General features: G+C 47.4%; 1 protein-coding gene and 12 non-coding genes across 13 annotated transcripts in view; all 13 read left to right on the top strand.

Moving 5' to 3' along the window:
• Positions 1–11056: 11056 nt before the first annotated feature.
• On the top strand, positions 11057–11191 carry LOC141146551 (small nucleolar RNA SNORA9). The gene has a single exon (XR_012244944.1). It is a non-coding gene; the product is annotated as a small nucleolar RNA SNORA9 (small nucleolar RNA).
• A 1409-nt stretch (positions 11192–12600) lies between these two features.
• On the top strand, positions 12601–12734 carry LOC141146550 (small nucleolar RNA SNORA9). Its single transcript, XR_012244943.1, has one exon. It is a non-coding gene; the product is annotated as a small nucleolar RNA SNORA9 (small nucleolar RNA).
• Positions 12735–12839: 105 nt separating this feature from the next.
• LOC141146124 (uncharacterized) overlaps positions 12840–21126 on the top strand; it is a gene marked incomplete at its 3' end in the record, with an annotated part of 74496 nt that continues 66209 nt past the window's right edge. Inside the window, 10 exon segments of the mRNA XM_073632877.1 lie at positions 12840–12927; positions 13107–13163; positions 15315–15371; positions 15612–15668; positions 15906–15962; positions 17187–17243; positions 17484–17540; positions 17779–17835; positions 19082–19138; positions 19382–19425. Coding sequence (XP_073488978.1) covers positions 12840–12927; positions 13107–13163; positions 15315–15371; positions 15612–15668; positions 15906–15962; positions 17187–17243; positions 17484–17540; positions 17779–17835; positions 19082–19138; positions 19382–19425 — 588 coding nt within the window.
• Positions 12900–13032, top strand: LOC141146536 (small nucleolar RNA SNORA9). The gene has a single exon (XR_012244929.1). It is a non-coding gene; the product is annotated as a small nucleolar RNA SNORA9 (small nucleolar RNA).
• On the top strand, positions 15108–15240 carry LOC141146538 (small nucleolar RNA SNORA9). Its single transcript, XR_012244931.1, has one exon. It is a non-coding gene; the product is annotated as a small nucleolar RNA SNORA9 (small nucleolar RNA).
• Positions 15402–15534, top strand: LOC141146537 (small nucleolar RNA SNORA9). The gene has a single exon (XR_012244930.1). It is a non-coding gene; the product is annotated as a small nucleolar RNA SNORA9 (small nucleolar RNA).
• LOC141146539 (small nucleolar RNA SNORA9) lies at positions 15699–15831 on the top strand. The gene has a single exon (XR_012244932.1). It is a non-coding gene; the product is annotated as a small nucleolar RNA SNORA9 (small nucleolar RNA).
• On the top strand, positions 16980–17112 carry LOC141146542 (small nucleolar RNA SNORA9). The gene has a single exon (XR_012244935.1). It is a non-coding gene; the product is annotated as a small nucleolar RNA SNORA9 (small nucleolar RNA).
• LOC141146549 (small nucleolar RNA SNORA9) lies at positions 17274–17406 on the top strand. The gene has a single exon (XR_012244942.1). It is a non-coding gene; the product is annotated as a small nucleolar RNA SNORA9 (small nucleolar RNA).
• On the top strand, positions 17572–17704 carry LOC141146545 (small nucleolar RNA SNORA9). Its single transcript, XR_012244937.1, has one exon. It is a non-coding gene; the product is annotated as a small nucleolar RNA SNORA9 (small nucleolar RNA).
• LOC141146548 (small nucleolar RNA SNORA9) lies at positions 18875–19007 on the top strand. The gene has a single exon (XR_012244941.1). It is a non-coding gene; the product is annotated as a small nucleolar RNA SNORA9 (small nucleolar RNA).
• LOC141146541 (small nucleolar RNA SNORA9) lies at positions 19169–19301 on the top strand. Its single transcript, XR_012244934.1, has one exon. It is a non-coding gene; the product is annotated as a small nucleolar RNA SNORA9 (small nucleolar RNA).
• LOC141146546 (small nucleolar RNA SNORA9) lies at positions 20465–20597 on the top strand. The gene has a single exon (XR_012244938.1). It is a non-coding gene; the product is annotated as a small nucleolar RNA SNORA9 (small nucleolar RNA).

The following is a 21126-nucleotide window of genomic DNA, read 5'->3' on the forward strand; positions in this document are numbered from 1 at the left end:
ATTCTGCCATTATCCTGCAAGAGCTCTATTCTTTTTTTTCTGTTACAGTCTACTATTGCTTTAACTGCTTGCCGACCACATCGCGATGCTATACGGCGGCAAATCAGCTTCCCTGCACTGGATTACGTATCTATTATGTGATCTGAGCGCTCAGGCGGGGGGAGGGGGGGCGGGGCCTGTCCGGCTGTGCTGTGATTCGTCACATTACATGGCAATCACCGGGTCCCAGCCAATGATTGACCGCCGGCACCTGGGTGATCGGCTCTGATCTTTCCCACCGAACGCGGCTCTCTGAATGCAAACAACACAGAGCTGTGACCGGGGATTCGGTTGTTTCCTAAGCGAGAAATGAAAACAACAAGGAAAAGCGGCACACATAAACACCGGCTAGGCACACGTTTAACCCTTTGATCGCTCCTAGATGTCAACCCCTTTCCCAGCCAATGTCATTAGTACAGTGACAGTGTATAGTATTAGCACTGTATTAGTGTCACTGGTGATGTCAGTCCCCCCCCCCCCCCCCCTCCAGCGTCAGTTAGTGTCCACTTGTCCGCCGCACTATTGCAGTCCCATTATAAGTCGCTGATCGCCGCCATTACTAGTATAAAAATAAATAAATAGAAATTCCAATATATCCCATAGTTTGTAGACGCTATAACTTTGGCGCAAGCCAATCAATATCAATATTATATCAATAATATTCAATAATATAATAATCAATAATATATAATCGATATACGATACGCTGACAGGGATTTTTTTTTACCAAAGACATGTAGCATGCAGAATACATTTTGTCCTAAATTTATTAAGAGATTTTATTTTATAGATTTTTTTTTTGTTTTGTTATCGGATGTTTTATATCAAAAAGTAAAAAAAAATAGTTTTTTTTTTGTCTTTTTTCGTTTATATAACCGCTAAAAAGATTTACCCCCCCCCCCCACACAGTACAGCAAGCACCGGCTAGGCGCACAGTTACCCCTTTGATCGCCCCCCCCCCCCCGATGTTAACACCGTTCCCAGCCAGTGTCATTAGTACAGTGACAGTGCATATTTTTAGCACTGATCACTGTATTGGTGTCACTGGTTCCCAAAAAGTGTCATTAGTGTCAGTTAGTGTCCGATTTGTCCGCGCACAATATCGGAGCCCCGCTATGAGTTGACCCATGACCAGGCCATTTGTTGCGATACGGAATGGCGTTACTGTAACAATTGCGTGGTCGTGACAATTGCGCGGTCGTGCGACGCTGTAACATAAATAAAATGTATGACATTTTTTCCCCACAATTAGAGCTTCCTTTTGGTGGTATTTGATCACCTCTGCGGTTTTTTTTTTTTTTTTTGGTTTCTTTTTCGCACTATAAACGAAAAAAGGCCGACTATTTTGAAAAAAAATATATATATATATAAATATGTAGCAGAATACATATTGGCCTAAACTGATGAAGAAATATGATTTTTTATTTTTTATTTTTCATTGGATGTGTTTTATATCAGAAAGTAAAAAAAAAAATAATAAAATAAATAATATATATATATATATAATTTATTTATTTATTTTTTACTTTCTGATATAAAACACATCAATGAAAAATTAAAAATCATATTTCTTCATCAGTTTAGGCCAATATGTATTCTGCTACATATTTTTGGTAATAAAATCCCAATAAGCGTATGTTGATTAGATTGGTTTGCGTCTACAAACTATGGTATATTTATTATTTATTTATTTATTCATTTTAACTAGTAATGGCGGCGATCAGCAACTCATAGCGGGACTGCGATATTGTGGCGGCCAAATCGGACGCTAACTGACACTTTTTTGGGAACCAGTGACACCAATACAGTGATCAGTGCCAAAAATATGCACTGTCACTGTACTAATGACACTGGCTGGGAAGGGGGTTAACATCAGGGGGGGCGATCAAAGGGTTTTACTGTGTGCCTAGCCGGTGTTTGCCTACTGTGTGTGTGGGGGGGGGGTGCTTTTAGTAAGGGAAGGCATGCTTTGCAGGAACGCAGGATCCATGCTTTCTCTTCCGACAGATCGCCGTTCTGCCTGTGTATTAGAGCTGCACAATTAATCGTTTAAAAAATCGTGATCTCGATTCAAACCCCCCCCCCCCCCCCCCCCCCCTGATGATCTCTCCTGCAGAGTTTGCCGATTCTTTCATATAACAAGTGGAGAGACTTATCTGCTCACTCTGCTGTCAAAAGAAAACATCCGGGCAGTCTGCCAAGTTTTAACTTGAAACATTGTAACTAACTCTTCCTTCTTAGATCAAAAGGATAGAACTTCTGTGTGTAAAGAAAAATCCGGGCAGTCTGCCAAGTTTTCAATAACTGTAAATGCAGGAAGTTTAACCACCTAAATCTTTTTCTGACGCTTCTTTCTTAAGTTAAAATCAATATTTTTTGCTAGAAAATGACTTGGAACCCCCAAACATTATATATATATTTTAGCAGAGACCCTAGAGAATAAAATGTCAATTGCTGCAATATTTTATGTCACACTCTATTTGCCCAGCGGTCTTTCAAACGCAATTTTTTGGGAAAAAATACACTTCAATGAATAAAAAAAAAAAAAAAAAAAGAAACAGTAAAGTCAGCCCAATTTTTTTTTTTTTGTTTGATGTGACGCCGCGAGAATCGTGATCGATCCTCTAAGAAAAAAAAATCGCGATTCTCATTTTAGCCGGAATCGTGCAGCTCTGCCTGTGTATTGTACGATCAGCGGGGTGATCGGCGGACATCGAGCCTGCGGTCCCCGCCACTGGGCTCCCGCTGTGTGTGTGTGTGTGTGATCACAGCGGGAGCGGGTCACCGGCGGCGTGCCGTGCGCGCCCCAGACCCGGAAGTGTCAGATCATGTACTAGGTACTAGGTACGTGATCTGGCGCAGAGCGGCCGCCCTGCCGCTGTATATATAAGTGGACAATAAAAAAAAAAAAACGCAGAGGTGATCAAATACCACCAAAAGCTTTGTGGGGTAAAAAAATGATATAAATTTTATTTGCGTACAGCGTTGCACGACCGCGCAATTGTCAGTTAAAGTAGCGCAGTGCAAAATAGCAAAAAATGGCCTGGTCACGAAGGGGGGGGTAAATCTTCCGGAGGTGAAGGGGTTGATGAACATTACATAGGGGGTTGATTTATTAAAGGGGAAATCCACTCTGCACTGCAAGTGCAGTCACTGTAGATCTGAGGGGAAGCTCTGAAATGATGGGGAAGCTCTGCTGATTTTATTAGACATGTGCACTGACAAAAAATGTGTTCGTTTTCCTTTCATTCGTTTTTTTGCTGTTTTTAGAAATTCGAAAATTCGGATTTTCGAATTTTTGGATTTCCGAATTTGCAAATTTCCAAATTTTTAAATTTCCGAATTTCGAATTCCGAATCTCCCAATTTTCCGATTTACGAATTTCAAATTTCTGAAATTTCAAATTTTTACAATTTCCAAAATTTCGAATTTTCGAATTCAGAAATTTCGGAAATTGAAAATTTCGGAAATTCGGAAATTTCGGAATTAACGAATTTGTCAAAATTCGTTAAAAAACGAATTTGGAACTAAACGAATTGCACATGTGTAGATTTTATCATCCAATCATGTGCTGTTTTTTTATTCTCCTTGCACGTCCCCCTCGGATTTACAGCGAATGTACTTGCAAGTGAACAGTGGATTTGCCTTTAGTAAATAACCCCCCCCCCCCATAGTGTTTGATCTTAACGCACAAAAAAACGCGCCAACAGCGCAACCAAATTGGTCAGATATGAACGGAGCTGAAGGGAACCGGATGTTATTTTTAATACACAAAGCTTTCTTTTTTTTTCTTTTTTTTTTATTGGTTAGTTTATATTGTTTTGATACAAAATGAACCAATAAGAAAAAAATAAAATCAGATGAATGTATTAACCAACTTGACAACTACAATACGTATATATAGGTTGCGGTTTGAAGGGGTTTGCCAGGAATTATAGGAGAAGCTATCAGCCATAACCCCCCAGTGTTTTTTTTGACTTTTCCATGAAAGAGGTCCAAGCGGCTCATGAGCCACTGGATTGCTTTCCAAAGCGGCAAAAGGGGATGTCCCCTCCCCCTCCCCTCCTGCTGCTTTCCGGTGTCTCTCAGGCTTATTGTTCTTACCAGCGCTGCAACGATCCAACGGTGCCACCGCCTGGTCACTGAGGCTAACAGAGACCAGATTGTCTCTAATCACCTCTATGGCCTTGGAGGGGAGATACTTCTCATGGGACTCAGGGTATGGGGGGACCTGTGCAGTTCTAAGGGGCTTTGGGTGGGGGGGATCCTCCTCATTGGGCTCAGGATATGGGGGGCTCTGGGTGGGGGTATCCTCCTCATTGGGCTTGGGATATGGGGGGCTCTGGGTGGGGGGATCCTCCTCATTGGGCTCGGGATATGGGGGGGCTCTGGGTGGGAAGTTCTTTCTCATGGGACTCAGGGTATGGGGGGACCTGTGCAGTTCTAGGGGGCTCTGGGTGGGGGGATCCTCCTCATTGGGCTTGGGATATGGGGGGCTCTGGATGGGGGGATCCTCCTCATTGGGCTCAGGATATGGGGGGGCTCTGGGTGGGGGGATCCTCCTCATTGGGCTCGGGATATGGGGGGCTCTGGGTGGGGGGATCCTCCTCATTGGGCTTGGGATATGGGGGGCTCTGGGTGGGGGGATCCTCCTCATTGGGCTCAGGATATGGGGGGCTCTGAGTGGGGGGATCCTCCTCATGGGACTTGGGGTATGGGGGGACCTATGCAGTTCTAGGGGGCTCTGGGTGGGGGGATCCTCCTCATTGGGCTTGGGATATGGGGGGCTCTGGGTGGGGGGATCCTCCTCATTGGGCTCGGGATATGGGGGGCTCTGGGTGGGAAGTTCTTTCTCATGGGACTCAGGGTATGGGGGGGACCTGTGCAGTTCTAGGGGGCTCTGGGTGGGGGGATCCTCCTCATTGGGCTTGGGATATGGGGGGCTCTGGATGGGGGGATCCTCCTCATTGGGCTCAGGATATGGGGGGCTCTGGGTGGGGGGATCCTCCTCATTGGGCTCGGGATATGGGGGCTCTGGGTGGGGGGATCCTCCTCATTGGGCTTGGGATATGGGGGGCTCTGGGTGGGGGGATCCTCCTCATTGGGCTCAGGATATGGGGGGCTCTGAGTGGGGGGATCCTCCTCATGGGACTTGGGGTATGGGGGGACCTATGCAGTTCTAGGGGGCTCTGGGTGGGGGGATCCTCCTCATTGGGCTCGGGATATGGGGGGCTCTGGGTGGGGGGATCCTCCTCATTGGGCTCGGGATATGGGGGGCTCTGGGTGGGAAGTTCTTTCTCATGGGACTTGGGGTATGGGGGGGACCTGTGCAGTTCTAGGGGGCTCTGGGTGGGGGGATCCTCCTCATTGGGCTTGGGATATGGGGGGCTCTGGATGGGGGGATCCTCCTCATTGGGCTCAGGATATGGGGGCTCTGGGTGGGGGGATCCTCCTCATTGGGCTCGGGATATGGGGGGCTCTGGGTGGGGGGATCCTCCTCATTGGGCTCAGGATATGGGGGGCTCTGAGTGGGGGGATCCTCCTCATGGGACTTGGGGTATGGGGGGACCTATGCAGTTCTAGGGGGCTCTGGGTGGGGGGATCCTCCTCATTGGGCTTGGGATATGGGGGGCTCTGGGTGGGGGGATCCTCCTCATTGGGCTCAGGATATGGGGGGCTCTGAGTGGGGGGATCCTCCTCATGGGACTTGGGGTATGGGGGGGACCTATGCAGTTCTAGGAGGCTCTGGGTGGGGGGGATCCTCCTCATTGGGCTCGGGATATGGGGGGCTCTGGATGGGGGGATCCTCCTCATGGGACTTGGGGTATGGGGGGGACCTATGCAGTTCTAGGGGGCTCTGGGTGGGGGGATCCTCCTCATTGTGCTCGAGATATGGTGGGCTCTGGGTGGGGGGGATCCTCATTGAAATCAGGATATGGGGGCTCTGGGTGGGGGCATCCTTCTCATGGGACTCGGGGTATGGGGGGCTCTGGGTGGGGGGATCCTCCTCATTAGGCTCGGGATATGGGGGCTCTGGGTGGGGGATCCTCATTGGGCTCAGGATATGGGGGGCTCTGGGTGGGGGTATCCTCCTCATTGGGCTCGGGATATTGGGGGGCTCTGGGTGGGGGTATCCTCCTCATTGGGCTCGGGATATGGGGGGCTCTGGGTGGGGGGATTCTCCTCATGGGACTCAGGGTATGGGGGGACCTGTGCAGCTCTAGGGGCTCTGGGTGGGGGTATCCTCCTCATTGGGCTCGGGATATGGGGGGCTCTGGGTGGGGGGATTCTCCTCATGGGACTCAGGGTATGGGGGGGACCTGTGCAGCTCTAGGGGGCTCTGGGTGGGGGGATCCTTCTCATGGGACTCGGGGTATGGGGGGGGGGAACCTGTGCAGTACTGGGAGGGGATCATAATATTAATACATAATTGTATTACAATTACATATGTAAACGGTGATTGCACCACACATGTGTGGTATCGCTGCGATTGTTGGAGCGAGAGCAATAATTCTAGCCCCAGACCTCCTCTGTAGCTCAAAACTGGTAACCTATAAAAATGTTAAAGTGTCACCTGTGGAGATTTTTAAGTCCCGTAGTTTGTCGCCATTCCACGAGCGCAATTTTACCGCATGACATGTTTGGTATCTTTTTTCTCAGTGTAACATCATCTTTTACAAAAAATTGGGGTATACACATATATATTGTGTTTTTTTTTTTAATGCATTAAATGTAATTTTTTTGCAAAAGAAACTGAGTTTAGAAGATGGCTGCGCAAATATACTGTGACCTAAAAATTGCAACGATCGCCATTTTATTCTCTAGGGTCTCTGCTAACAAAAATCTGTTTTGGGGGTTCTAAGTAATTTTCTAGTAAAAAAAAAAAAAAATACTGAATTGAACTTGTAAAACAAAAAGTGCCAGAAAAGGCCGGGTCTTCAAGGGGTTACAAATAATGTCCGATTTCCATCGGCACCCCGCGATCAGATCGGAGGTCGGTGTGTGAAATCGGCTCCTCCAGCGCTCAGGGAGGATCGGAGCGCCCTCTGCCGGACAATGAGCGTCACTCTGCGTGACGCGGAGCTCCCTCTGCTGGTCACTGAGCCGCACTGCACCCCCCCTCACCGGACTGGACCATTATTACAGTGTGTGGAGGGGGGGGCTGTGCTACTCAAAGCCGGTTATGGGCGTTTTACTGCCATCACCCTGAGAGAGAAGGGATCCGGGCGGTAATGAAAAGTCGGGGTGAGTCCAGATCGACCGACTGCGGGGGGTGGAGGCACAAACAGCACATGGGGGGAGATAGGAGTGTGATGGTCGAGTCCGGGAGGAAGTGGTTGGGGAGGGACTTCCGGTGCTGCGCGTGGTGAGCTGGTGATCAGGTAGAGGGGGATGGGGGATCATCCTCATGGGGATCAAGGTGTGTGCTGTACTGGGGGGCTGTGCTGTATTGGGGGGCTCTGAAGGGGGATCCTCATGGGCTCAGGATATAGGGGGACCTGTTCAGTACTGGGGGGGGGGGATTCTCCTCATGGGCTCAGATTATGGGGGATCTGTGTAGTATTGGGGGGCTCTGGGGGGGTCCTCATCAGGCTAAGGATATGGGAGATCCTGACAAGTACTGGGGGGATCCTCCTCATGGGCTCAGGATATGGGGGGTGCAGTATTGGGGGATCCTCCTTATGGGCTCAGGATATGGGGGGATGTGTGCAGTATTGGGGGATCCTCAGGGGCTTCATGTCTGGTACAGTATTGGGGGGCTCAGGGTGAGGATCCTCATGGGCTCAGGTTATGGGGAACATGTTCTGTTTTGGGGGGGGGGGGGGAATCGTCATGTACCTTATGTCTGGTACAGTACTGGGGGGAAGGCGCCCTCATTGGGCTCAGGATATGGGGGACCTTTGCAGTATTGGGGGGGGCTCTGAATGGGGAGGGAGTATCCTCATGGGCCTCATGTTTGGTCTGGTACAGTATTGGGGGGCTCTAGGGGGGGGGGTCCTCATCGGGCTCAGGATATGGGGGGGGGGTCCTCATCGGGCTCAGGATATGGGGGGGGGGTCCTCATCGGGCTCAGGATATGGGGGGGGGGGTCCTCATCGGGCTCAGGATATGGGGGGGGGGGGTCCTGACAAGTACTGGGGGGGGTTCTGGGTAGGGGGATCCTCCTTATGGGCTCAGGATATGGGGGGGGGGGGGGGGGTGTGTGCAGTTTTGAGGGATCCTCAGGGGCCTCATATCTGGTACAGTATTGGGGGGGGCTCAGGGTGGGGGAGGGGGATACTCATTGCGCTCAGGATATGGGGGAACCTGTGCAGTATTGGGGGGGCTCTGGGGGGGTCCTCATCAGGCTAAGGATATGGGAGATCCTGACAAGTACTGGGGGGGATCCTCCTCATGGGCTCAGGATATGGGGGGGGTGCAGTATTGGGGGATCCTCATGGGCTCAGGATATGGGGGGGGTGCAGTATTGGGGTATCCTCCTTATGGGCTCAGGATATGGGGGGGGGTGCAGTATTGGGGGATCCTCAGGGGCTTCATGTCTGGTACAGTATTGGGGGGCTCAGGGTGAGGATCCTCATGGGCTCAGGTTATGGGGAACATGTTCTGTTTTTTGGGGGGGGGGGGAATCGTCATGTACCTTATGTCTGGTACAGTACTGGGGGGAAGGCGCCCTCATTGGGCTCAGGATATTGGGGGACCTTTGCAGTATTGGGGGGGGCTCCTGAATGGGGAGGGAGTATCCTCATGGGCCTCATGTTTGGTCTGGTACAGTATTGGGGGGCTCTAGGGGGGGGTCCTCATCGGGCTCAGGATATGGGGGGGGGGGGTCCTCATCGGGCTCAGGATATGGGGGGGGGGTCCTCATCGGGCTCAGGATATGGGGGGGGGGTCCTCATCGGGCTCAGGATATGGGGGGGGTCCTCATCGGGCTCAGGATATGGGGGGGGGGTCCTCATCGGGCTCAGGATATGGGGGGGGGTCCTCATCGGGCTCAGGATATGGGGGGGGGGGTCCTCATCGGGCTCAGGATATGGGGGGGGTCCTCATCGGGCTCAGGATATGGGGGGGGGGTCCTCATCGGGCTCAGGATATGGGGGGGGGGGTCCTCATCGGGCTCAGGATATGGGGGGGGGGTCCTCATGGGGCTCAGGATATGGGGGGGGGGTCCTGACAAGTACTGGGGGGGTTCTGGGTAGGGGGATCCTCCTTATGGGCTCAGGATATGGGGGGGGGGGGGTGTGTGCAGTTTTGAGGGATCCTCAGGGGCCTCATATCTGGTACAGTATTGGGGGGGCTCAGGATGGGGGAGGGGGATACTCATTGGGCTCAGGATATGGGGGAACCTGTGCAGTATTGGGGGGTCTCTGAATGGGGAGGGAGGATCCTCATGGGCCTCATGTCTCTGAGGGTGATCCTCATGGGGCTCAGGATATGGGGGGGGGGAACCTATGCAGTTTTGGGGGGATCCTCATGGGCCTCGTGTCTGGTACAGGTGGGGGGGGGTCCTCACTGGGCTCAGGATATGGGGGGGGGGAACCTATGCAGTTTTGGGGGGATCCTCATGGGCCTCGTGTCTGGTACAGGTGGGGGGGGGGGGTCCTCACTGGGCTCAGGATATGGGGGAACCTGTGCAGTATTGGGGGGTTCTGGATCCTCATGGGCTCAGGTTATGGGGGATGTGTTCAGTATTGGGGGGGATCCTCATGGGCCTCATGTCTGGTACAGTACTGGGGGGGGGGGGTCCCTCATTGGGCTTAGGATATGGTGGGGGCCTGACAAGTACTGGGGGGGATACTCCTCATGGGCTCAGGATATGGGGGGGGGGGATGTGTGCAGTATTGGGGGATCCTCAGGGGCCTCATGTCTGGTACAGTATTGGGGAGCTCTGGGTGGGGTGAATCCTCATGGGGCTCAGGATATGGGGGGAGCTGTGCAGTAATGGGCTGTAAGTGGAGGATCCTCCTCATGGGGCTCAGGACATGGGAGGGAGAGCTGTGCTGTATTGGGGGGGAGGGGGATCCTCATGGGCTCAGGTTATGGGGGACCTGCGCATTTCTAGGGGGCTCTGGGAGGTGGATCCCCCTCATTTAGTTCTGCATATGGGGGACCTTAAGTACTGAAGAGGTCTCTGCATGGGGGGGGGGATCCTCCTCTGGGGCTCAGGATGTTGAGGGACCTCTTTTCAAATTTCAGAAGATGTCTATATTCTCCTTTTTTTTTTCTATTCCTTTCTTTTTATATTCTTTTCAAAACGTGAATTTCGGAAGATGTCTATATTCTGCTTTATTCTATTCTTTTCTATTCCTTTGTTTTTTGCATTCTATTTTCTATTTGGTTTTATTCTATTCTTTTCAAATTTAGTTGGAAGGTGGGGATATATATATATATATAAAATTATTTTTATTTTTTCCATTTGGTTTATTCTATTCTTTTTTTTTTTTTTTTTTTTGCATTCTATTCTATTTTCTATTCTTTTATTCTATTTTCAAATTTTGGAAGACAGTTATATTCCCCCCCCCCCCTTTTTATTTTTCCACTTCTGTTTTCTTCTATTCTTTTTGAAATTTGAATTTTGTGAAGACGGATATATTCTAACACTAATACACAAAGGAAATGGGCAATATGTTTACATTTCAAATTTGTTTTTGATTCAGATCGTTGTTTCGGACAAAATTTGGTTTCTTTAATTTGGGTTTATTTAAATTCATGACAATAACTTTCATCGTAATTTCGATAAGGATATGAAAGGCGGCACGTGTCTGGTTGCGGTTCTGGTTGCGGTTCTGGTTGCTCCTGTAGACTCCATTCGATCCTCCCCAGGCTGGTGTGAGGCCTCTTCTTGCCCCTCTCGGAGGAGGTTGTAGGAATCTCAGACGCTTCAATCATGGTTCAGCAGCATGGAGTCATTTATAGTGTCCGCACCAGGCTGGGACCAGAAGAAAGCCCCCAGTTCAAAGGAAATGGGGCGTTTTTGATTGAGCAGGCGGCACAGACCAACCAAGTCCATCGGAGCCTCATGCAAGTCTTCCAGCGTGTCCGGGCTGACTGTAGCTCTGGTCACTCCTGTTGACCTCTGCTAGATCATCGCTGGGGGTGGTTTGAGGCTTCTTCCTGCCCCTCCGGGAGGAGGTTATAGAAACCCCAGACACTTCTTTGTAAAGCCTGTGGATGGTGTGTGATGTGGTGGACATTTGCTGTTTCTTTACCTTCTTTTCTCCTCCCTCCAGGTAGTGGACAATGTCCCAGGATCCTCTCTGGTGGTGAAGACGTAGCTGGATCCAAGGTGCTTCCTTTTTCCATGGCTAGGGGCCACTTTCAGGTCTTCCTGCGTGTCTGGGCTGGTAGTAGCTCTGGTCACTCCTGTGCTAGATCATTGCTGGGGTGGTTTGAGGTCTTTTCTTGCCCCTGGGAGGAGAGTATAGAAACCCCAGACACTTCTTTGTAACAGACGTAGATGTTATGTGACCTGGTGGACATACACTATATTGTCAAAAGTATTGGGACGCCAGCCTGTACATGAACTTTAATGGCGTCTTAGTCCGTAGGCTTTAGTATTGGGTTGGCCAAAACCTTTGCTATAACAGCTTCAACTTTTCTGGGGAGTCTGTCGTCAAGGTTTAGGAGGGTGTCTATGGGAATGTTTGACCATTCTTCCAGAAGAGCATTTTGTGAGGTCAGGCACTGATGTTGGACGAGAAGGCCTGGCTCGCAGTCTCCGCTCTACTTCACCCCAAAGGTGTTCTATGGGGTTGAGGTCAGGACTCTGTGCAGGCCAGTCAAGTTCCTCCACCCCAAACTCGCTCATCCATGTCTTTATGGACCTTGCTTTGTCCACTGGTGCGCCGTCATGTTGGAACAGGAAGGGCCATCCCCAAACTGTTTCCCACAAAGTTGGGATCATGAAATTGTCCCAAAATGTCTTGTATGCTGACGCCTTAAGAGTTCCCTTCACTGGAACTAAGGCGCCAAGCCCAACCCCTGAAAAACAACCCCCACACCATAACCCCCCCCCTAATTTGATTTGGACCAGTGCACAAAGCAAGGGCCATAAAGACATGGATGAGCGAGTTTTGGGGTGGAGGAACTTGGACTGGCCTGCACAGAGTCCCTGACCTCAACCCGATAGAACACCTTTGGGATGAATTAGAGTAGAGACTGCTCAGCCAGGCCTTCTCATCCAACATCAATGCCCTGACCTCCACAAATGCTCTTCTGGAAGAATGATCAAACATTCCCATAGACACACTCCTAAACCTTGTGGACGGCCTTCCCAGAAGAGTTGAAGCTGTTATAGCTGCAAAGGGTGGGCCAACTCAATATTGAACCCTACGGACTAAGACTGGGATGCCATTAACGTGTGTGTGTGTATATATATATATATATATATGTGTGTATATATGTAAGTAAAGGCAGGTGTCCCAATACTTTTGGCAATATAGTGTACCTGTCTTTACCTTTTTGCTATGCTTCTTCAGATAGCAAAGTCCCAGGATCTTCTGAGGTGGTAAAGGCCACATTTGGGATACAAGGTGTGGCCTTTCTTTTATGTCTAGGAGCCTCATGCAAGTCTTCCAGCGTGTCCGGGCTGGTAGTAGCTCTGGTCACTCCTGTTGACTCTGCTAGATCATTGCTGGGGTGGTTTTGAGGCTTCTTCCTGCCCCTCCGGGAGGAGGTTATAGAAACCCCAGACACTTCTTGGAAAAGCTTGTCAGTGGTATGTGATGTGGTGGAGGTACCTTCCGTTTTGTTACCTCTGCTCTTCTTTCTCCAGATTGTGGACTAAGTCCCCAGGATCTTCTATGGTGGTGAAGACCACGTCTGAATACAAGGTGCGTCCTTCCTTTATGTCTAGGAACCTCATGCAGGTCTTCCAGCGTGTCCGGGCTGGTAGTAGCTCTGGTCACTCCTGTTGACTCTGCTAGATCATTGCTGGGGTGGTTTGAGGCTTCTTCCTGCCCCTCCGGGAGGAGGTTATAGAAACCCCAGACACTTTTGTTGCACACATGGATGATATGTGATGTGCTGGATGTACATGCTGTTTTACCTCTGTATTCTTCTTTCTTCAGATAGCGGACTAAGTCCCAGGATCTTCTGTGATGGTGAAGGCCACAGCTGGATACAAGGTGCGTCCTTCCTTTATTTCTAGGAGCATCGAAAAAGGTAAAAAAAAAAAAAAGGCGGACTTTACTTGTACCAGGGAATCTACAACATCAAATCAATAAGACATCTACAAAAAATGTCTTATTGATTTGTGTTAGAGGAACTGCAGTCTGCTCACATAACTGAAGCTTCCCTCTGACCACTTTGCATATTATTTTATATATACTCTGATTCTGTACTTGCCAAATATGCTGCAGAAATCTCCCTCCACTGAGTCTGACTGCGGCCATTTTAACTGTGGGCAGCTGAAGCTAACTGTTTGTTTCCAGGATTTACACAGAGGCACACCTCCAAGCTCTGCAGCTCTCAATGGCCCTCTTATGACTCATTCCCACCTCCCTTCCTTGCAAATTCTCACGAGAGTGAGAAAGGTGTGTATATGATGTCATTAGCCTAGGCTAATGACCAGACAAGAAACAGGAAGTGGGCTGTATAAGGTATTTACTGGCAGAAAAAAAATGTTTTACTATCAAAAGTTAAAACAACAACAAGGGCAGAAGATTTAATGGAAAGATGAAAAAATGACTGAAGGTCCACTTGACGATAACGGGATATAAAATCCATGGGATGACAGACATTCCTAGTGTACAATCATATTTCTTCATGATCGGAGTCACAGAACTTTTGAGCACGATAATCCAAATGGGTCAACGGTTTTCGCCCGAGTGCTTCCTCAGGACCCTTTTCACATACTGCATCCTTTTTGTGGCACTCATATGTCCGTTCGGTGTTAAAAGAGAAGTATGGGGGTTTTTTTCTTTTGTTTTTTTTTTTTTTTTTATATTTTTCCTTGTCTAGGTGGATGGAGCATCAGACCAATGCTGTAGCTGACCCCCCGGCGTCTGCACTGAGAACCGAGCCACCGAACACCACCGATGGCTCGGTTCTCTTCCCTCCCCGAGCGGAGAGATGCTGCCTGTCAGTCAGCATCTCTCCTGCTCTGATCCTCCACGCTCATTGGAGCGATGAGCTGTGGTGGGGCGGGGAGCGGCCGTCTCAGCGGCTTGTTGAGACTGCCATCAATCAAGGCAGCTGGTGGATTCAGACTTGGGAAGTCGGGATGATGCGGGGTCTCGACTGATGGCAGTGAGGTCAGCGGACTTCAGACCGCTCTCCTCTGAAAACGGGTCACAGGAGTGCAAAACGAATTGCACTCCTGTCACCCAGAGTAGAAGCCTAAAAAGCTCAGGCTGGACTTCTCCTTTTTAAGGAAGGTCCACCCTTCAGTATTGGCAAGTGGTTACCATATCCTTATAGAAAGCCTGGGTAATATTGCAATCCCCCTTGGGCAGGCTTTGGGCTGTCTATGGTGGTGATCCGTAATATGTATTCCCACTAGAAGGAATTTTATGTGCGTTTTCTATAACTTTTTCTATTACCATCCTCTTGGATACATTTTGGCAGATTTATATTTATTCCAATTAGGGGGAGGGCGGGGGGTCTTTGTAGGTAGCACCTTTTTTAGAACACATCTGTCGATTGAAGTTGCACTACCTTTTGGGTTGATGCTTTTCTTTCGATCTTAGCCTCTTGTGACTATTCCCGACGAAACGTTGGCTGCCCCTTTTTAGTCCAAGTTTTTGCTGGACACTGCCCCAGGTTCTTCTTTTAGGTGACATGTCACTTCTTTATGAACATGTGAAAATAGTCCTGAGGAAGCACCCATGCGAAACTTGTTGACCTATTTGGATTATCTTCAAAAGTTCTGTGGTTTGAGACTTCTATTGTGAAGAAATGTGTTATCCCATGGCTTTTATATCCTCTGATTTATTTGTTTATTTATTTTTTACGTAAATCGACAAAACCTTATTTTATTTGTTGTAGTTTCCCTGGTACCTGTAAAGTCTGCCTTTTTTTTGACCTTTTTCTATGCTATTATATAGGATGTATTTATTTCTAGGAGCCTTGTGCAGGTCTTCCAGCGTGTCCGGGCTGACTGTAGCTCTGGTCACTCCTGTGGACTCTGCTAGATCATCCCTGGGGTGGTTTGAGGCCTCTTCCTGTATCTCTGGGAGGAGGTTATAGAAACCCCAGACACTTCTTTGTAGCACACATGGATGGTATGTGATGTGCTGGATGTACATGCTGTTTAACTTTTTGTTTTCTTTCTTCAGATAGCGGACTAATTCCCAGAATCATCTGTGATGGTGAAGACCACAGCTGGATACAAGGTGCGTGCTTCCTTTATGTCTAGGAGCCTTGTGCAAGTCTTCCAGCGTGTCCGGGCTGGTAGTAGCTCTGGTCACTCCTGTTGACTCTGCTAGATCATTGCTGGGGTGGTTTGAGGCCTCTTCCTGCCCCTCCGGGAGGAGGTTATAGAAACCCCAGACACTTCTTGGAAAAGCTTGTCAGTGGTATGTGATGTGGTGGAGATACCTTCTGTTTCGTTACCTCTGCTCTTCTTTCTCCAGATTGTGAACTAAGTCCCAAGATCTTCTATGGTGGTGAAGACCACGTCTGGATACAAGGTGCGTCCTTCCTTTATGTCTAGGAGCCTTGTGCAAGTCTTCCAGCGTGTCCGGGCTGGTAGTAGCTCTGGTCACTCCTGTGAACTCTGCTAGATCATCGCTGGGGTGGTTTGAGGCCTCTTCCTGCCCCTCCGGGAGGAGGTTATAGAAACCCCAGACACTTTTGTTGCACACATGGATGGTATGTGATGTGCTGGATGTACATGCTGTTTTACCTCTGTATTCTTCTTTCTTCAGATAGCGGACTAAGTCCCAGGATCTTCTGTGATAGTGAAGGCCACAGCCGGATACAGGGTGCGTCCTTACTTTATTTCTAGGAGCATCGAAAAAGGTAACAAAAAAGGCGGACTTTATTTGTACCAGGGAATCTACAACTCGTAAAAAAATTTTATTGATTAGTTTTAAGATCACAGGATATAAAAGCCATGGGATAAAACATTCCTATTGTACAATCATATTTCTTCATGATAGGAGTCACAGAACTTTTGAGAATGATAATCCAAATAGGTCAACGTGTTTCGCATGAGTGCTTCCTCAGGATCCTTTTCACATGCTGCACCCTGAATTTTTGTGGCGGTCATTATATGTCAGTTCGGTGTTAAGGAAGTCCACCCTTCAGTATTGGCAATTGGTTACCATATCCTTATAAGAACGCCTGGGTATTATTGCAATCCCCCTTGGGTAGGCTTTGGGGTGTCCATGGTGGTGATCCATAATATGTATTCCCACTAGAAGGAATTTTATGTGCATTTTTTTTACATTATTACCATTCTCTTAAATACATTTTGGCAGATATATAATCAAATTGTGGGGGACTTTGTAGGTGGCACCTTTTTATAACACATCGGTAGGTTGAGGTTGCACTACCTTTTGGGTTAATGCTTGCCTTCGATCTATAGATATATCCCTTTGCCATTGGCGTGACTATTCCTGACAAAACCTTGACTGTCCTTTTTTTAGTTCCAGTTTTTGCTGGATGCCTCCCCTGGTTCTTTAGGTGACATGTCACTTCTTTATGAACATGTGAAAATGGTCCTGAGGAAGCACCAATGCGAAACTTGTTGACCTATTTGGATTATCTTCAAAAGTTCTGTGGTTTGTGACTTCTATTGTGAAGAAATATGATTGTACACTAGAGATATGTTATTCCATGGCTTTTTATATCCTGTGATTTTAACATGAATCAATAAAACCTTATTTTATTTTTTGTAGTTTCCCTGGTACCTGTCAAGTCTGCCTTTTTTGACCTTTTTCTATGCTATTTTATAGGATGTGGTACTAATTATGGCAGCATTTATTTCTAGGAGCCTTGTGCAGGTCTTCCAGCGTGTCCGGGCTGACTGTAGCTCTGGCCACTCCTGTTGACTCTGCTAGATCATCCCTGGGGTGGTTTGAGGCCTCTTCCTGTATTTCTGGGAGGAGGTTATAGAAACCCCAGACACTTCCTTGTAGAACACATGGATGGTATGTGATGTGCTGGATGTACATGCTGTTTTACTTTTTGTTTTCTTTCTTCAGATAGCGGACTAATTCCCAGAATCATCTGTGATGGTGAAGACCACAGCTGGATACAAGGTGCGTCCTTCCTTTATGTCTAGGAGCCTCTTGCAAGCCTTCCAGCGTATCCGGGCTGGTAGTAGCTCTGGTCACTCCTGTAGGCTCTGCTAGATCATTGCTGGGGTGGTTTGAGGCCTCCTCTTGCCCCTCCGGGAGGAGGTTATAGAAAACCCAGACACTTCTTGGAAAAGCTTGTCAGTGGTATGTGATGTAGTGGAGGTGCCTTCTGTTTCGTTACCTCTGCTCTTCTTTCTCCAGATTGTGAACTAAGTCCCAAGATCTTCTATGGTGGTGAAGACCACAGCTGGATACAAGGTGCGTCCTTCCTTTTATTTCTAGGAGCTTTGTGCAAGTCTTCCAGCGTGTCCGGGCTGGTAGTAGCTCTGGTCACTCCTGTGGACTCTGCTAGATCATCGCTGGGGTGGTTTGAGGCTTCTTCCTGCCCCTCCGGGAGGAGGTTATAGAAACCCCAGACACTTTTGTTGCACACATGGATGGTTTGTGATGTGCTGGATGTACATGCTGTTTTACCTCTGTATTCTTCTTTCTTCAGATAGAGGACTAAGTCCCAGGATCTTCTGTGATGGTGAAGGCCACAGCTGCATACAAGGTGCGTCCTTCCTTTATTTCTAGGAGCATCAAAAAAGGTAAAAAAAAAAGCGGACTTTATTTGTACCAGGGAATCTACAACTCATAAAAAAAGTTTTGATTCGTTTAAGATCACAGGATATAAAAGCCATGGGATAAAACCTATTCCTAGTGTACGATCCTATTTCTTCATGATCGGAGTTACAGAACTTTTGAGCATGATAATCCAAATAGGTCAACGTGTTTCGCATGAGTGCTTCCTCAGGACCCTTTTCACATGCTGGATCCTGAATTTTTGTGGCAGTCATTATATGTTAGTTCGGTGTTAAGGAAGTGCACCCTTCAGTATTGGCAATTGGTTACCATATCCTTATAGAAAGCCTGGGTATTATTACAATCCCCTTGGGTAGGCTTTGGGATGTCTATGGTGGTGATCCATAATATGTATTCCCACTAGAAGGAATTTTATGTGCATTTTTTTTTTTATATTACCATTCTCTTGAATACATTTTGGCAGATATATGATCAAATTGTGGGGGCTTTGTAGGTGGCACCTTTTTTATAACCCATCGTTAGGTTGAGGTTGCACTACCTTTTGGGTTGATGCTTGCCTTCGATCTATAGATATATCCCTTTGCCTCTTGTGACTATTCCTGACAAAACATCGGCTGTCCTTCCTTTTTTTTTTTTTTTTTTTTTTTAGTTCTAGTTTTTGCTGGACGCCTCTGGTGGTTCTTTTAGTTGACATGCCACTTTTTTATGACCATGTGAAAATGGTCCTGAGGAAGCACCAATGTGAAACTTGTTGACCTATTTGGATTATCTTCAAAAGTTCTGTGGTTTGTGACTTCTGTTGTGAAGAACTTATGATTGTACACTAGAGATGTGTTATTCCATGGCTTTTATATCCTGTGATTTTAACATGAATCAATAAAACCTTATTTTATTTGTTGTAGTTTCCTTGGTACCTGTAAAGTCTGCCTTTTCTTTTTTTGATCTTTTTCTATGCTATTATATAGGATGTGGTACTCATTTTGGCAGCATTTATTTCTAGGAGCCTTGTGCAAGTCTTCCAGCGTGTCCGGGCTGGTAGTAGCTCTGGCCAGTCCTGTTGACTCTGCTAGATCATCTTTGGGGTGGTTTGAGGCCTCTTCCTGTATCTCTGGGAGGAGGTTATAGAAACCCCGGACACTTCTTTGTAGCACACATGGATGGTATGTGATGTGCTGGATATACATGCTGTTTTACTTTTTGTTTTCTTTCTTCAGATAGCGGACTAATTCCCAGAATCATCTGTGATGGTGAAGACCACGGCTGGATAGAAGGTGCGTCCTTCCTTTATGTCTAGGAGCCTCTTGCAAGTCTTCCAGCGTGTCCGGGCTGGTAGTAGCTCTGGTCACTCCTGTTGACTCTGCTAGATCATTGCTGGGGTGGTTTGAGGCCTCTTCTTGCCCCTCCGGGAGGAGGTTATAGAAACCCCAAACACTTCTTTGTAACACATGTGGATGGTATGTGACGTGGTGGACATATCTGCTGTGTCTTTACCTCTGTATTCTTCTTTTTTTCAGATAGCGGACTAAGTCCCAGGATCTTCTGTGATGGTGAAGACAAGGTATGTCCTTCCTTTTATTTCTAGGAGCATCGAAAAAGGTAAAAAAAAACAAAAAAAAACAAAGCGGACTTGTACCATGGAACCTACAACTCATAAAACGAATCAATAAAACATTTAAGATCACAGGATATAAAAGCAATGGGATAACATACCTAGTGTACAATCCTATTTCTTCATGATCGTAATCACAGAACTTTTAAGCATGATAATCCAAATAGGTCAACGTGTTTCGCATGAGTGCTTCCTCAGGACCCTTTTCACATGCTGCATCCTGTATTTTGTGGAGGTCATTATATGTCAGTTCGGTGTTAAGGAAGTCCACCCTTCAGTATTGGCAATTGGTTACCATATCCTTATAAGAACGCCTGGGTATTATTGCAATCCCACTTGGGTAGGCTTTGGGCTGTCTATGGTGGTGGTCCATAATATGTATTCCCACTAGAAGGAATTTTATGTGCATTTTCTATAACTTTTTTATATTACCATTCTCTTGGATACATTTTGGGGGATTTATATTCAAATTGTGGGGGAGCTTTTGTAGGTGGCACCTTTTTAAAAAATATCAGTGGGTTGAGGTTGTACTACCTTTTTGGGTGATGCTTGCCTTTGATCTATAGATATATCCCTTTGCCATTGGTGTAACTATTCCTGTTGAAACATTGGCTTCCCTTTTTAATTCAAGTTTTGCTGGACGCCTCCCCTGGTTACTCATTTTAGGTGACATGTCACTACTTTATGAACATGTGTAAATAGTCCTGAGGAAGCACCCATGCGAAACATGTTGACCTATTTGGATTATCTTGTTCAAACGTTCTGTGTTTTGTGACTTATGAAGAAATATGATTGTACACATTGTATGTTATCCTATGGCTTTTATTGATTCATGTTAAAAAAATTCACAGGATATAAATCATATTTTATGTGTTGTGGTTTCCCTTGTACAAGTAAAGTCAGCATTTTTTTTATTTTTTGACCTTTTTCAGTGCTATTATATAAGATTTGGTACTACTTTTGGCAGCATTTATTTCTAAGAAGACTTGTGCAGGTCTTCCAGCGTGTCCGGGCTGACTGTAGCTCTGGTCACTCCTGTGGACTCTGCTAGATCATCCCTGGGGTGGTTTGAGGCTTCTTCCTGCATCTCTGGGAGGAGGTTATAGAAACCCCAGACACTTCTTTGTAGCACGTGGATGGTACACTATATTGTCAAAAGTATTGGTACGTCGGCCTTTACACGCACATGAACTTTAATGGCATCCCAGTCTTAGTCCGTAGGGTTCAGTATTGAGTTGGCCCAGCCTTTGCAGCTACAACAGCTTCAACTCTTCTGGGAAGGCCATCCACAAGATTTAGGAGTGTGTCTATGGGAATGTTTGACCATTCTTCCAGAAGAGCATTTGTGAGGTCAGGCACTGATGTTGGATGAGAAGGCTTGGCTCGCAGTCTCCGGTCTAATTCATCCCAAAGGTGTTCTATTGGGTTGAGGTCAGGACTTTGTGCAGGCCAGTCAAGTTCCTCCACCCCAAACTCGCTCATCCAAGTCTTTATGGACTTTGCTTTGTGCACTGTTGAGCAGTCATGTTGGAACAGGAAGGGGCTGTTCCCACAAAGTTGGGAGCATGAAATTGTCCATAATGTCTTGGTATGCTGACGCCTAAAGAGTTCCCTTCACTGGAACTAAGGGGCCAAGCCCAACCCCCTGAA

This window comes from Aquarana catesbeiana, linkage group LG05 (assembly GCF_042186555.1).
Source record: "Aquarana catesbeiana isolate 2022-GZ linkage group LG05, ASM4218655v1, whole genome shotgun sequence".
Lineage (NCBI taxonomy): Eukaryota > Metazoa > Chordata > Amphibia > Anura > Ranidae > Aquarana > Aquarana catesbeiana.